General features: G+C 43.2%; 1 protein-coding gene across 1 annotated transcript in view; it reads right to left on the bottom strand.

The window, feature by feature from the left end:
• Window positions 1-6,361, bottom strand: part of SLC44A1 (solute carrier family 44 member 1) — a 98,985-nt gene extending 92,624 nt beyond the window's left edge. The window contains 1 exon segment of the mRNA XM_048503700.1: window positions 5,886-6,361. Coding sequence (XP_048359657.1) covers window positions 5,886-5,915 — 30 coding nt within the window. The 5' untranslated portion in view covers window positions 5,916-6,361.
• Window positions 6,362-16,527: the final 10,166 nt, after the last annotated feature.

The raw sequence follows: 16,527 nt of genomic DNA, 5'->3' as shown, positions 1-16,527 counted from the left end.
AATAGAGTACCAAAAACAAGTTGGCAGCCATCACGGCAATTTTAAACTTGGTTTTATTCAAAACCACCACCAGTGAGGTTGAATTCTGCACCAATTGTAGCCTCGTGAAGAGAGCATTACAACAGTCCAGTTCCAAGATTGCTGTAGCTTGAGCTAGCACAGCTAGGTCAGCCACGTCCAAGCAGTCAAATAATTTCTGGAAGAGAAGCATTCTGGAAGAGAAGCATTTCTTGCCGCCTGGCTTACTTGATTTACCAATAAAAGAGGTGCGGGCAGCAGAACTCCCAAGCTCCCAGCAGAGTCTAATAACAGAGCCACATCAGCCCTCTAAGATCTTAGCCTTCCCAACCAGCCCTGTCTTTGCCTTATCAGGATTATGCTTCACTATGTTCTTCAGCTACCACAGCTTCCAGACCCTGTCTTGGTGACAGCTGCTTCTTAAGGCTTATTTAATGTGATATATAGCCAAATGCATCTGCATACCAAGAACAGTCTCCTTCAAAGTTTCAGACGATCAGTGGCCTTACATAGTCGTTAAATAACATCAGCAGCACTACTGATCCCTGTACAACGCCATAGGAGAGCTCCACTATTGCAAAACTGACATCAGCAATGGTCTCTTTCTGCATGCGGTTAGATTTTAAAAGACCAGAACTATTTTAATGCCTCCTCTCTAATACCAATGTCATGCTATGGGCATTTCAAAGGAATAGCACAGTCGACAGTATTGATAGCAGCTGATAAATCCATGCAGATTGCAAAGAAGTAATTGTGTTTGTTGTTGCAAAATGAAACAGAACCCAATGAGACTTTAAGATGCCAATGGCCTATTGTTCTGATAAATCTGGCAGAACTAAGAAGCACAGCCTCTGTCCAGTTGAAAAAGAATATCCTCCAGAGCAACTACAGCTGTCTCCTGCCATAGCCAGGTCTGCATAGCCACTGCAAAATGTCAAAGGCAGGTGAGCCATGCAGAAAGACTTGGAGTTGTTCTACTACTACATAATTACTTTCCCCACAAAAGGTAGATTAGAGACTGGCCGATAATGGGCCCAAGCCCCTTTGTCCAATGAAAGTTTCTCAATTACTAGACAATTAGTGTCTTTTTTAAAAATCTGGGAAATCACCCCCTGTGAAAAAAAGTACAATTACCTTAATTAGTAGACCTCCCACTTGCTCCAGCAGGCTTTAACCAGCCAGCAGAGGCAAGCATCTAGTGGCTTTCAGAAAATTCAAAAATCAACACCACCCAAGGAGACCAGCGCTTCAAGCTTCTCTGTGGGAAGTCTGGATTTGGCCATAGCCACCAACAGTCCCACATTAGCCCTGATGATTCAACACTAATTGAAATCCCAACAACTTTGGAACTGCTGCTACAGCTCCATCATTGATCATGCATAAGGGAAGCTGATCCACAGATGCAGCCTTACAGAGTTTGGAAATCTGCACCAAAAAAATTGCAAGTTGTGTGGCATTTGAAGCCACTAACATCTTCAATTACCTTGTCACAACTAAAGAGTTAACTTTTGAACTGCGGTCACATAAGCTAAAGTCTCGAATGCATTAGACAAAACACTAAAACTGCGCAATGAATGCTAATCTGAAAATATATACTTACATTTCTATGTTATCTACACACATTCATGGGCTGTCATTTAATGTGTTCTTGAGGAAGGACTAGGTTATGCCTGTAGTAAGACATATATCAAAGCCATGGTTTTCAGGATTCCCACGCTCAACCCCCCCCCCCCAAAAACACTTCCAACTTTCCTTTGTTTGACAAAGAACTCTTGATAGTTTCATGGAATTATGAAATGTAGTCTCTCACACTCATTCCTTCCTTCTTGTGGCACTGGCTAGGGGTTCTTTTGGAGTATTATCCTTTCACCACAAATACTGAAGTTACATTCTATAACAGCACAGCCAGTCTGCTTATTACAAGGGGTTATCTGTTGTGGTTATACACACCCTTCTGGGAAGTCTTTTTTTTTTTGTGAGTCTGCAGTTTCCTTAGTCTTCTTGGAAACACAGCTTAAAAAACATATGACTTAGACCATATGGATAATTTCTTCCACACAGCTCTAACCTTGAAGATCTAAGAAGAAGCTTATGTGGACTTGCCACATTCTGGATAGCTTTAAAAGCTATCCATGGCCACTAACCTGGACAGCTTTAAAAGAGGCTTGGACATATTTATGGAGAAGTCGATCTATGGCTACCAATCTTGATCCTTCTTGAGCTGAGATTGCAAATGCCTTAGCAGACCAGGTGCTCCGGAGCAGCAGCTATAGCAGAAGGCCATTGCTTTCACATTCTGCATGTGAGCTCCCAAAGGCATCTGGTGGGCCACTGCGAGTAGCAGAGTGCTGGACTAGATGGACTTCGGTCTGATCCAGCAGGCTCTTTCTTATGTTCTTATGCAATGGAATTTCAATTGGCATTTTAATAGACATGGTTTATTGGGTAGGTATCTTTTGTCTTTCATTTTTCTTCCCCGCCGCCCCTTCCCAGTTAAAACCAAGATTGGTAAAAATCAAATTCCCCAACTGGTTCCTGGGGAAATTAATATACCCCAGAAACTATACCCACTGAACATGAAAGAAGGGGAAGTTATATATACAAGGGAGATTTAAATAACTTTGATGTCAACAAATTAGCCAAATTTCTCTGGTGAAATGAAGGAACAGGGTTTGTGGTTGAAAGGCAAAGCTTAAATGCAAAACATATATTTGAAAGCTAGAATTGTGGGAAGCTACTTCCTTAAAAGCAGTAGAGATGTACTGAAATTTTTACAAAGGAATTTATGTAGCCAAATGTGAAGAAATGGAGGAGGAGAGAAAGAATAGAGATAAATATTGTAATGGTCAGTATTAAAGATGATCCCAGATGATAACTGATAAAATGTAATTACTAAACCATGGCTACTCTTCCAAGTGACCAAAATGTAGGTGTAAATACAACAACACAGAGGACAAGGGAAGCGAAAAGTCATCTAGTGGTCCTATTCCTTCCACTACCACAAGGCAGGATCATCCAGTCTTTCCAATTGACACACAATCCAAATCACAGGCATACAGTCTCTGACAAGGCACACTGTGAAACTGTGCCAACCAAGCAGATGGCCCAACAGAGTGAATCAAACCACATGATACAGGGAGAAAGAAAAAAATATAACACTAACTGAGATTATGCAAAATAAGTCTTCTGGGCTGTTGACACAATAGCCAGCGGAGAACAGACATACCAGTTTTTAAATGCATTATTTATTCAGTTGTTAAAATGGGAAGGTCTAAGCTACTATTGGAGAAGTAGGCAGAGTTGTGTGTGCCTTACCTCTAGCAAGAGAGCAATATAACCATGGCAAATAAGGAGCCAATAAAATTAGGAGGGGGAAGAGAGAAAAGAATGATCAACAGGCAACATGGTTATAACCAAGTCCCTCTAAGCATGTTTCAGAAAGGAAAATCTATGCAGCAAGACATTCAAATTCCAGAACACTTCAGGAAATCTTATCCTGTCAAACAACACTCACAATCAAATATGGAATGGATCAATACAGACATCAGAAAAGCAGTCATGAAATTGCTGCATTGTATGCCCTGTTCAGCCTAACTTCTAGCATCACTGTGGCCCTACGGCAGTGGTTTCCAACCTTTTTTCACTTGTGTGCACCTGGGCAACCCATTTCCCTAAAATTGTACCCCCATATTATCAAGCACATTACATAATTGCTTTTGCATACCCCCAAACATTCTGCTATGTAACGCAGGTTGGGAACCACTGTCATATGGGATGAATACCAGTTACAGTTACTGCATTCCAGAAACAGTCCAACAGCAATCAAATTACAACACAGATTTAAAGCTGCTACTTTATCAATTCCATCTTTGGTTACTGAAGCCTCTCCCTGGATCCAGGTGCAAGAAACCATTCTAGAGAGAAATAGATGGATACGAATGGTAGGAGAGACATAGAACAATAAAAGGACAAATTGATTTTTACCTCACACAGACACACAAAAGACAGACAGCATTCCAAATATGGATGTAAAAAATTAGCCATGCCTATAATTACACAATGAAAACTTTGAATTCTTTCCCGAGAATGTGGTATGGGGCAGGACATCACCACAATACAGCCAGGAGAACTGTGAGAGCAAATGTCCCATTTACAAAAAACAGAACCTAAAAACTGCTCCATCTGGAATAGCTATTACTGCCTCTTTATATATAGTCCTCAATTATTAATGCTGATAAGCACCACTCCAAACATGCAATGGGGGGAAAAGCATTTGCAGGAGGAATAACATGACAAAACTACTACTAAAATGTCTTAAGAGATCATATGTCTTAAGAGATATTGAGTGCACACCCCTAAGAACCCCAGAACACACTGGATGAAATCAACATGGTGCAATGACTGAAGCGTTGTGCTTAAATGTGGTTTGCCTTGGGAAAGGAACTATGTTCAAGTGTAAACTACCTCATCAAGGTAGTGCAGCAACACCACATAGGCCACCCTGAAGTCCTTTGAGGAAGCATAATGAACAATGGTCACAAGAATGTGGATGTAAATATGGGGCAAGATTTTATAGAGGCACCTGTGGATAGAAAGCAGTCAGGGTGGACCACTGTAATAAGCAGTGATGTGTACAGAATCAGATGGCCAAGCAAGCAACAGGGAATATACTATGTACGCGACGAGGGTGAGGTTACAGTTCGAAATAGGAAATGCTGAGAATGCTGCCAGTGGCAAGGGTCATTAGCACATAACCAAAGGAAACAGCAGAGGAGAACATGCAAAGATTGACTCAACAAAGGGTATCAAGGATGCGTGAAGCGTGGAAAACTAACATGAGAGGGACTGCTGGTTTCATTTAATGCTGGGCAGAGGGGGAGGCAAAAGACTATGGAAGAGGGCTGTGAGAACACTGTAAGACCAGTAAGTGACAGCCAGCACAGAATGAGGAAATTCAGTGCCATGTTCTCTGTATGGCAAAGCATGCCAGCAGGCATCATGCCATAGCCCAAAGGGTGCATGGTTATGGAAATGAAGCAGAGCAGGCAAGGACTGGGACAGAAGAAAATGTCAGACACAGGTACAGGGAAGGCATCAGAACAACAAGGAAAAAATCAGAACAAGAACAGGGGACAGAAGTCAGCAGGTCGGCACTGACAAAAGGCAAAGAGGGGTCAGTGGTTCGCAACAGATAAGCAGAGGCAGAAGGCAGTGGTTTTCAAAAGTGCATTGTGTTCAGTTCTGCCATGTTGTTCTAAGACACGCTTTTATCAGTTTCACACCAAGCTCTTGATACCACTTTTTAAGTGGACAATGCAGCCTTTTTAAAAAAAGAAAAAAACATGATCAGAGCTGAAACACTTAAGCAATTGCAGAAATGGTGGTGGGAGCCTGGCTGAATCCAGGACACCATGGGGGTGGGGGTGGGAGAGCAGGTAATGGGGGGGGGGGTGTCACTTGGCTTTTAAAAAATCCAGCCAAGTTTAAAGCAACCAGGACAGAGGGGGTTTAAAATATCCAAGTAAATACAAAATGTGGAGGAGAAGACTGCAAGGGTACAACTGGTGCAAAAAAGAGGGGGAGGGGGGGAATAGCCGAGGCACAGCAAATACTTAAAAATAGGAAGCTTTTAAACGGGCGGGGGGGGGGGGGGAAATTGAGGAAAGGCGGCGTTATTTTACAGAATGAATCCAAACGAGAAGCCTGCAAAGCAGATCTCCGTCAACACCTCAACAAGACCGCATATCGGTGCCAGGAGACTCCTATTTTATTTAACATATTAATACAGCCTCCCCTGAAAGGGGGGGGGTGTCCCATCCTCACCTCTTTCTGCCCCCCTCCCCCCCCCCGGACCCCGTCCATCTCACCTGCGAGGCGGCGCTCCCGCAGCAGCCCATGGCGGGCTCGGGGCTGGGTCTCTGCCGCGGGCTCCAGGCATCCAAGCGCCGCGGCTCCCCGGTCGCCCGCCCGGCCCCAGGGCGACGGCAACGGCGGCAGGAGCAGCGGGGGAGGCGAAGACGGAGCCCGGGAGGAAGGGGGAGGGGGGGGGAGACGAGGCTTTCTTTATGGGGGGTTCCTTGCTCTTCCCCGGAGGCGGCTGCGAGTCTCGGTCGGTCGGTCGGTCAGTGAGTCGCTCGGCCTTGCCGCCGCCGCTGCTGAGGCGGCTCCGGGTCCCTCATCCCTCCTCCGCCATCCCAACGGCGCTCCCGAGGGAGGAGGAGGCGGCGCGAGCCGAGCGAAGGGGAGGAGCCACCGAGCCCAGACGCCTCGTCCGGGCTGGCCTCGTGGCGCCTCAGCCCGCCAATCGGCCTGGAAACAGCGGCGGAACTCTCCCGCCTGGGCGCGCGGAGCCGGCCGGGACGGAGGCTGGCTGCCCGCACCGCAGTGGGGAACACTGGACCTGTGCGGCCTGTCCCACACGTCAAAACAGCCCGGCTCGCTTCCGGTGTGCTTGTTTTCTCTTTGGTTCGCCTCCAGGTTGTTTTTTTCCCCACGCTATTATGTGTGTGTGAGTGTGCACGCGCTTGCCCTGGGATTGCTGTTCATGGTGCAGCAATACATGTGGATCCCAATCTCCGGAGCCCGGGACTCCTATTCCTGGTGGTGCAGCAGTGCATGTGAATTGCCACCTCCGGAGCCTGGGAGTGTGAATTCCTGGTGCAGCAATGCATGTGGATTGCTACCTCCGGAGCCTGGGATTGCTATTCCTGGTGGTGCAGCAGTGCATGTGAATTGCCACCTCCGGAGCCTGGGAGTGTGAATTCCTGGTGCAGCAATGCATGTGAATTGCTGCCTCCGGAGCCTGTGTTTGCTATTCCTGGTGGTGGAGCAGTTCATATGAATTGCCATCTCCGGGGCCATCCGTTTCTACTCTCCGGGGGTTTCCAAATCCCTACGTGACCTTGGCCAAGTCCCTTGTGCTCGTTTCTGTTCCTGGCATGATGCAGCAAGTATTTCCCACCACCACCGTTCCGAAAACCTCGGTTTGCATTATGGGGACTATTTAAATCTCACGGTAGGAATTGCAGTCGGGGTAGCCCTGTTAGTGTGCTGCGCCAAAATTAACCTGGAGCCCAGTGGCGCCTAAAAGACTTAACTGGAATTGATCCCAGCGTAATCTTTGGTGAGTCAGAAGTGAGGTCTGACTCATAAAAACAAGGTGCTGGGATAAATGTTGTTCTTTGAGGTGCAGCTAGAGAGAGAAGGGAACGTAATTTTATCGCTCAACACAGGATCGAAGCAGCCATAGGGAATACAAGAAAAAATATAATGTGGAGAAATTCATTTTTCTGTTTTATTTAAAGCCAAGAGTAACATCTTTGATGCTGCTAATTTAACCCCCTAACAAATATCACGATCCAAATCTTCAACTGTTGTGTTTATACATATGAGGCAGGTAATGGCAAGCCACCTCTGAATGTCCCTAGGGCATTGCCATAAGTCAGATGTGACTTGACAGTAAACACTGAATTTTGAAAAACATTTTTATTACCTTTTTTAAAGATGTTCATTGCCTTGAGGGTCCTAATTGGGTACAAATATGGCTAAGTATGTTTTTTGAATATGTATATTTATATCAAGATGTATATGTATATCAAGATGTATACCAGTGTTACCACAGAGTAACGTGTTTACTAATAGTTAGCTAATAAGCTTAAGCCGACAAGGACTTATTAAATAAATAATTTTTATTCCGGACCCTCAGAGGGTCTGTTTTAGAATCAGAGGAGTCGCGCTGAGTATACAAAAGTCACAGTTCTTATAGGATAAAGACAGCTGATGCATCATAAATGTTGCAAAGACAAACCCTGTCAATTCATGACGTTTCAGTATTCCCATCATTGTTAATCATGGCGCTACATTGTTAAATAGCGTTCTTAAGAATATAGTTTCTCACATGGCTTGACTCTCTTTCTTTGCTTTAATTCTGCCTGGTCAGTTATTTTCCTCTACACACACACTTTCTCAGCTCATGGCTAACTAAAAGTATCTTTTCTGGAATGCAGGAACATTGAATGCTTTTCTCTTAACAAAGACACTTTTTCATGATTCTGGGTAATGACTTTAAGCTGTATTCTTGTCTGAACCTTTTCCTCTCCATTATTTTCCTGAATAATGGGGAGAAGGAAGAAATAACCTTCTGGTAAATCTAAAATCTTTTTCTTTTCTCTTTTTCTCTCTTTCTCTTACTTTCTACCACTTTCTATTTCCTTCTTACTTTCACTCCTTTCCTTCTGTGCCTACACCAGGACAAATCAAGGTGTGTACCAGGACAAAACTAGCTGCGGTAACTGCAGCAAAACCAGTTTGACAGCATCTACTCCAACACGTAGTATTCCAGGACGTTTGAGACACAGCTTTCCAGGTCTGTTTTGGCAAATGTTGCGAGGTTATTTTCCAGCATTCAGTTGCTTCAGAAAAAGCAATGGGATGAAATATTACACGTTGGAAGTCACTTGATGGTCCTTGACACAAACACATTGGAAAATGTTTAGAACTGCCTGCAGCCTATACTAATACAAGATTCCAATTCTAGAGAAACAAAGGCACAAAGAAAGCCCGAGGATTTATTTATTTATTTATTTTGCACTCCATTGCAACTTTATTGTAGCACTGGCCACACATATTAGATAAAGGGGGCTGCACAAGACAAAAACAAGGCAAGGAAACAAATAGAGAGAGGGATACACATTCTTTAATAATGTTTATAACCCTACACGTATTAGACACTAATTATCCGTGCTGTTCTGTCATCCTATTCAACACAATGCTTGCAAGATCTTTTCCTGTTGTATGTGTGATATGTAGAAATTCATTTTAAAAACCCTCTCCTTGATGTCCACAGATTTGCAGTTAACAAAGGCCCCTTCTGCACATGCCGAGTAATGCAGTTTCAATCCACTTTCAATGAACTTTGCAGCTGTGTGGAATAGCAAAATCCACTTGCAAACAGTTGTGAAAGTGGATTGAAAGTGCATTATTCTGCATGTGCGGAAGGGGCCAAAAAGAGGGAGAATGTGTGTCCTTAGGATGAGCAAATTGCCCCTTGGCACCTTGGTGACAGCTTACTGTCCATCACCATAAAGTAATAAAGTTGCCATTCTCCACTTTACTGTGGTGTAAAGTTTGCAGTGTGAGAAAGAAACCACAATTATTCCACAGCAGGGATTGTCCTTGGCATGTGTCTGATCTCACACAGAGATGTACCTTCTAAACCCATTGAGTTTAATAGACTTACAACAGTTTAACTGCTTCAAATTGTACTGTGAGAATCCTCAGTGACCAGGAATCTGGGTTTTGATTTAAAAGGAGAAAATAATGATATTAAAAACACTCAGTTTTCTTTTCTTTTCAAAAACACCATTCTTGGGAAATACTTAATGCCAGCTTACCAGAAAAGAGAAAATCTGCAGATTTCACAAGAACTTGGAATCAGGGGCAAATACATTTTCATATCTGGTTTTACATCAGTAACAGCACAATCCTAAAATTTCTTTAGTCTAAGCCCATTGATTTCAATGGGTGTAGCTGTATAGGGTTGCACTGACTGACAGCACAAGTTAATCAGTGAATGTGGACCAGTCAAACAAACCAGCTGGATAAGTGATTTAGCAAGTCTCTCATTCACCACTCTGTAAATCTTGTAGTCTTTATAAAGAAGAAGAAGAAGAGTTTGGATTTATATCCCCCCTTTCTCTCCTGCAGGAGACTCAAAGGGGCTTACAATCTCCTTGCCCTTCCCCCCTCACAACAAACACCCTGTGAGGTGGGTGGGGCTGAGAGAGCTCAGAAGAACTGTGACTAGCCCAAGGTCACCCAGCTGGCGTGTGTGGGAGTTCACAGGCTAATCTGAATTCCCCAGCTAAGCCTCCACAGCTCAGGCGGCAGAGCAGGGAATCAAACCCGGTTCCTCCAGATTAGATATACAAACTCTTAACCTCCTACGCCACTGCTACTCCATAAAGGACACTGAATATACAGAAACCACAATGTGAATGTGCAGAATCATTCAAAAGCCCACAAATCCAAGACAAGTGCCAATCTGTGTTGATGGTGCATTAAAAATTGTCATGAAAATCTGCTCTGATAAAAAATGCCAAATATGAGGAAATTTAAAAAAGTACTTCTTCCTATTGTCCAAGGCAATACTTGATTTACAAACAACTGCACAGCCTTTTCAGCATCTCTGAAACTGCAAGGGCTCTCATCTTCTGCCATTACACACAATGCCAAGACCTTGGGGGTTTGCCCTTCACCTCACTCCCTCCATCTTTAAAATACTAGCAATGTAATTGGCCTCACAGGGTTGCCATAACTGCAAAACATGACCCAAACTAAAAAGGCTACAAAATTATTTAGATAATATATAATATTTTGTACTACTAATTTATTGTGTTAGCTGTTCTTCCTGGCTGTGCTACATTTTTTAATGTCTGACTTGAAAAGCATAATTTGGTGGGAAGCACTAAACCGGTTACCGGCTTTCAGTCGTTTGTTGTGGCACCGTCGTACTGAGATCTTACTTGGAAATAACAGGAATGCAAATTGCAGTTTAAACTCAGCCTAAGTGGGGAGAGATAACAAAAAGGAATTATCACAGCTTTGCACGGGAAACTAACACAGCAACTGCTATAGTTTCATTGTTGGCTTTCCTTGGTCCTACTTTGTTTTTGGTGGGTTTTTTTTCAGGTTGCCTTGGGGTTATCTCTGGCTGATTCCGCATGGGCCAAAAACAGTGGTGTGAAATGGTGTGAAAACAGCATAAACCCTTTTACACCATTTTAAACCCTTTTATACCGTTTTCACACTGCTGTTTTTGGCCCATGCGGAATCAGCCTCTGCTTTCTCATCCACCAGAAAGCAATTATTTCTATTAGAAAAGCAAAATAACTTTGGTCACAACACTTTAAACAAATTTTTCAAGAAGAGAGCTATGTCATTCTTTCATTTAATTTATCCCCACAGTCATTCCCTCCCCCAGCTCCTTCTGCCCAGTAAAGTGGTTCCTAGAAACTACTGCATCTTACATCCAGGAAGCAGAACCCTTGGAGATTCATCAGTTTCCCTAAAGCCTCCTTGCCGCTTTCAGGAAGGAGGAAAAACACAGAAGGAAATGCCGATAGTGCCAGCCCACAGCTGGCATAAAGAAAGGAGGCCAGCCCTTCCCATCTTCCATTGCTAATTAGGTATCTAGGGAGTATAAAACAAACAAAAACCATGAGTAATAGCTGCCATCAGCAGAAGGCTTGGGGAGATGGTCAGAAATGAACACTTCAGGTTCTGAGGACAAAGCTGCCATTCTTTAATCACCTGTTCAATAATTCCAGTGCATCAATCAATGAAGGATGCCATTGTCAATAACTCCTAGTCCAAGGGATTCTCAGGATTGGCCAGCAACACACAAAATGTCAAAACCCTGGCATGTAAGTTCTCATACCTTGGTCTAAGTAGCTTCCACCAACCCCTTTACAGTACCCAAACAGCCAACCTTTCGTGGATTAAAGTCAAGAAAGTCACCCCTGGAGTGTGAGTTTCACAAAACAGTTAACCTGGTACGTGTAGCCACATAGACCTAGGTACTGGAATTATATTGAAGAGCCACCTGAACACAAAACATAAGATATAATTAAAGTGGTTTATTACAATTGTGCAAGAATATGTCTAAAAGGAACAGTGAGGATTAAAATAATAAAGGCTAAATCAAAAGGACTAACTGCACCATAATTGCATTAGTTCAGATTACCAGATGTCACCTTTCCAGCTGAAATCCTCCAGTGTTCAATGGCCGCTGTTTCCAAGAGTCCGTATAGACAGACAGCCATAAAGCAGGTATGAAATAAACACTCCTGAGGTTGTACCAAGGAAGCATGAACAAGGCACCAAGAGCAAAACTAGACTGAAAATGCTAAACTTGATGACCGAGGGTCTGAGTTTGTCAGCACTCATTTGACCAATCAGATATGTGACTGGTGATGTCAATGAACGATGTAACCCTGATACTGCGACCAGGGGAGTCAGAGTGAGATGGTACGGTGGGGGCTTATCTGAAGCTAAGCCCGCCCAGTTCTCACAAGTTTTGATACTCATGATTTCATATTGGCTAACAGGGTGGAATGTGCCGCGCTGTTCTCAGCTTAGAAGACTAGAGGAGAGTCAGGATAGAAACTGCCTTGTCACGTAATCTCAGTTGCAAAAGGTCACAGTTTGCTGCATCTCAAGCAGTAGTTATTTTCCAACTTAAACTTTTCTGTTGTAGGGCTGAAGCCTGAGCCAATGTGTAAGAGAACAAGAAACTGCACTAAGGGACTCAATTGCTTGATAGCCATCTCATGCTCTCTGGCATAAGCTAGGGTTCTTCTCTCTGCAAGGGAAACTCTGATGTTCCACCAGTCCACGTTAGACAAGGTGTTTCATTTGTACTGCACATTATTACAAATTTGAATGGCAAGTTATTTTGGGATCCAATCTGGTTGAAAAGATAGAATAAAATTAATAAAGATATAAGATTTAAAAAGCGTGCAGCTTCTCTGACAGACTATAAGGCTCCTTAGTGGCATTGCTCAGAGGAATTCTTAGAATAAGTCAACATTAGTCAAGCCCATGTATTTATGGATTTACTTAATTTGCACCCTGCTTTTCTCTACAATGGAGACTCATTGAGAGTTGGACATTTGGACACGTCTGCACAAATATCTTAAAGTGGTTTAGTGATTAGTAGCTCTGTCCAGGGAAGCCTGGGTCATGTAGTTTCTTGAAGGAAGCTCGAAATTATTAACAGAGCATTCTCAGCATCTTTACCAAACAATAAAAATTTCAAGGATTCTGTGACTATTAAACCAATACACAAATGCAGAGGTGGGATCCAGCAGGTTCCCAAGAGTAGGTTACTAATTATTTGTGTGTGCTGAGAGGAGGTTACTAATTGGTGATTTTGCCACGTGATTTTTGCCTTAGTTATGCCCCTCCTCTCAGCAGTAGCGCTACAGGAACTTGAAAGCAGTTCAGTTAGGAGGTGAACCCGGCATGTGCGTGGCTGCCTGCACCTGCGCTGCACATTCCCAAGCTCTTCACCCAAGGACCGGCGCAGTGGCTGTGTCCTTGCCACAGCCCCGCCCAGGAATGCCCCGCCCCCAGAATGCCTGACCACGCCCCACAATTTGAATCCCACCACCATGGGAACCTGTTACTAAAATTTTTGGATCCCACCACTGCACAAATGGCATACACTTGTAGTATACAAAAAGTACAAGACAATGTAAATGTAACAAAAATTGTGTTAGAGGGGAAGAGGAGGAGGTGGAAAAGAAGGAGGAGGAATACAAGTTTGGATTTATACCCCAATTTTCTCAACTGTAAGAAGTCTCAAAGTGGTTTACAAACTCCTTCCTTTTCCCACAACAAACACCTTGTGAAGTAGATGGGGCTGAGGGATTTTGGATAAAATTGAGACGACCCAAAGTCATCCAACAGGCTTCATGTGTACGAATAGGGAAACATATCCAGGTCACCAAATAAGAGTCCACTACTCATGTGGAGGAGTGAGGAATCAAACCCAATTCACTGGAATAGAGTCCACCATGCTTAACCACTACACCACACTGGCTCTCAGAGGAAGCTTCTTTAGTATTTGAATTACCCATTCTCTACTAGGAAATAAATAGTGTGCCTTTAGTTGTAATCCTCCATATCAAAACTGCTACCATGTTGACTTCAATAGTATGTAAATTTGCCCTGACCTGGATGGCCCAGACTAGTTCAATCACCTCAGCTCTTGGGAGCTAAGCAGGGTTGGAACTTGGATGGGAGAGCCCCAAGGAGACTTTGCAGAGGAAAGCAATGGCAGACAACATCTGCTTAATCACTTCTCTTGATCCTCTGCAGCTTGACGGCAATTTATAAACACGTCCACATTTGCCCTGACCTGGATGGCCAAGGTTAGTCCAATCTCATCAGCTCTCATCTGGCCCTGGTTAAAAGCTGGATTTGAGACCTCCAAAGAAGTCCAGGGCTGCAATTCAGAACAGGCAGCGGCAACCACCTCTGAATGCCTCTTGCCTTGAAAACTCTATGTGTGTGCCATGTCGGCTGTATTTTGGTGGTACTTTCCACCACCAATATTTAAATTTACATTAATACAATCAATCAAGCCTTGACAGGCATAATGAACAATAAAAATTAAAAACAGCAAGAGAAAAACTGGCAAAAACATGGATACACGGAGCAAAGAATAAAATGTTAAGTAAAAGATTGTTGCTGGCTTTTGATAACTTCCAAGGAAGGATCTGTATTATCCAGCAAGTAAATTTACATAAATCAGGGAGATGGGTTGAAAATAAGGGAGTAAGATTCACATACTTGGATCTGATTTCCTTGAATCTGGGACAATATAATCATTGGATCTGATTTCCTTGAATCGGGGACAATACAATAATTGGTGGGCCAAAGATTCAATTAAGCCAGCATTACATGGGCACAATCTATTAAGACTTTTCTTGATTGTTAAATCTACCATGTTACAAGGTGGAGGGCTATAAATTTAATAGCTTCATCCCCTACCTTGTAACTTTCACACTGATTCATCAGCCAAACATTCACCAGCCAGTTGGCTGCTCTAGAAAATAGTGGTCCATCACAGTCCTCAGTCATCTTGGAGTGTAACCAAGATGAAAAATGCCTAAACTGAGGTGATCACCAGAAATCTGCTTCAGGGATCTTTGTATTCCTGAAACATTCCCCCAGGAAGAACAATATACAGGCCACTCTAAAGAACGTATACTGCTGTATGAAGTAGAGTTACACCGTCCTATATCCACTAAACTCAGAAGGGTATAATTCTGTTTAGAATTGCACTTGCCCCTTGACACATAATTCTGTTTAGAATTGCACTTGCCCCTTGATATCTTGCCCCTTGACACATGACCTAGAATCTGCTGCTCTTGTACCTTGTCAGATATGCAAGATCCAAGATAAAATATACATATCCGGAAGTCAGACCATCTCAAGAAACTACAATACCTGGCTCCAAGCAAGGATATTGCTCTTGTCAGCTAACAGCAGACAAAGCCGAGATCTTGGTTGGGTTTCAACTATTGAAAAAATCAACTTCTCCCCTAAATTTAAGAGCGTTCCAAGGTCCTGCAGGCCCTGAGCCTGTCCCAGTTCCCTACTACTTGCTAGTGGACAGTCCAAGGCTTGACCAGTGCTCTACAGGTTTGTAGGCCTGGCAAGCATATTTTGCTTTTACGGCATTGTAATTTAGTCAAACTTGTAATGAATGCACTTCATCAGAGCAAGAGCCCAGGCTGGTATTATTACAGCTCTTCTATAAATATAAATCAATTGAAAGTCTAGAGAAAAGCAGCTGACAAGATGACAGAGTCATTTTTACAGTCATCCTAAATAGAACACTTTTCCATGTGAGGGATGAGTCACTGAGAAGAAGCCTTAGGTGCTAATAGCAAGTGGTTTCACTTCTCCGGAATTAGCCTTAACACCTTTTCACGCACGCACACACAAAATCACTTCCTAACCAAATGAACCTTTCACAATGCAAATGATTATTCAATAGAGTAAACAGTTAATGGGTTCTGCCATTGGTATGCACTCAAATGGCTCTGCATTGATCACTGTGGTGTAAAATGTGTGAAAATTAGTCCTTCTCACCATGTGACTTCAGCTTGCCATAATCTCATCAGCTTTAATAAGCTAGTTGGATCTTCCGCCATTTTGTTTTCCCTTGTCACAAAATGGTGGGGTGGATCATACTGATGTACTACCCAGGACAGTGCTGATGCTTTGCAACCCTAACAGACCAAACCATGGAATGCTGGAAATGTTCGCTTCATGTTCAAAGTCCGATAAGCATTTGTGCATGACAGCAGGAGAAGCCTTCATTCCCTCAGTCAATTTAGCTCTTTTCCAGCTGTTTTTTTTAAATCCAGAAAGCAGGAAAAAGAAAGCAGGAGGGAGGGAAAAAAATCTAGAGTAATAATAACTTTGACACATATTATATGCTGTGTCCCGAATAAGGAGTCACAAGATGGATGTGTAATGTAAATGACCAGATTTTAAAGAAATGAGCCACCTGTAGCTTCTGTTTTAAAAGTGTAGAAGCACGTTTGACAGGTCTGGCAGTTAGCTTTGTGTTCAAATAAAGGTTAGAAAGCTGAGGTTAATGGCAGCCTTTATCCAATTGTGCCTCTTTTGAATGGTACGTACGGACCTAAGTTGCATTTTTAATTAAAGAAAAATGAACATAAGAACATAAGAAAGAGCCTGCTGGATCAGACCAGAGTCCATCTAGTCCAGCACTCTGCTACTCGCGGTGGCCCACCAGATGCCTTTGGGAGCTCACATACAGGATGTGAAAACAATGGCCTTCTGCTGCTGCTGCTGCTCCTGAGCACCTGGTCTGCTAAGGTATTTGCAATCTCAGATCAAGGAGGATCAAGATTGGTAGCCATAGATCGACTTCATAAATCTGTCCAAGGTTAGTGGCCATCACCACCT

Source organism: Sphaerodactylus townsendi, linkage group LG07, assembly GCF_021028975.2.
Source record: "Sphaerodactylus townsendi isolate TG3544 linkage group LG07, MPM_Stown_v2.3, whole genome shotgun sequence".
Taxonomy (NCBI): domain Eukaryota; kingdom Metazoa; phylum Chordata; class Lepidosauria; order Squamata; family Sphaerodactylidae; genus Sphaerodactylus; species Sphaerodactylus townsendi.
This window is presented reverse-complemented; position numbering and strand designations above follow the sequence as displayed.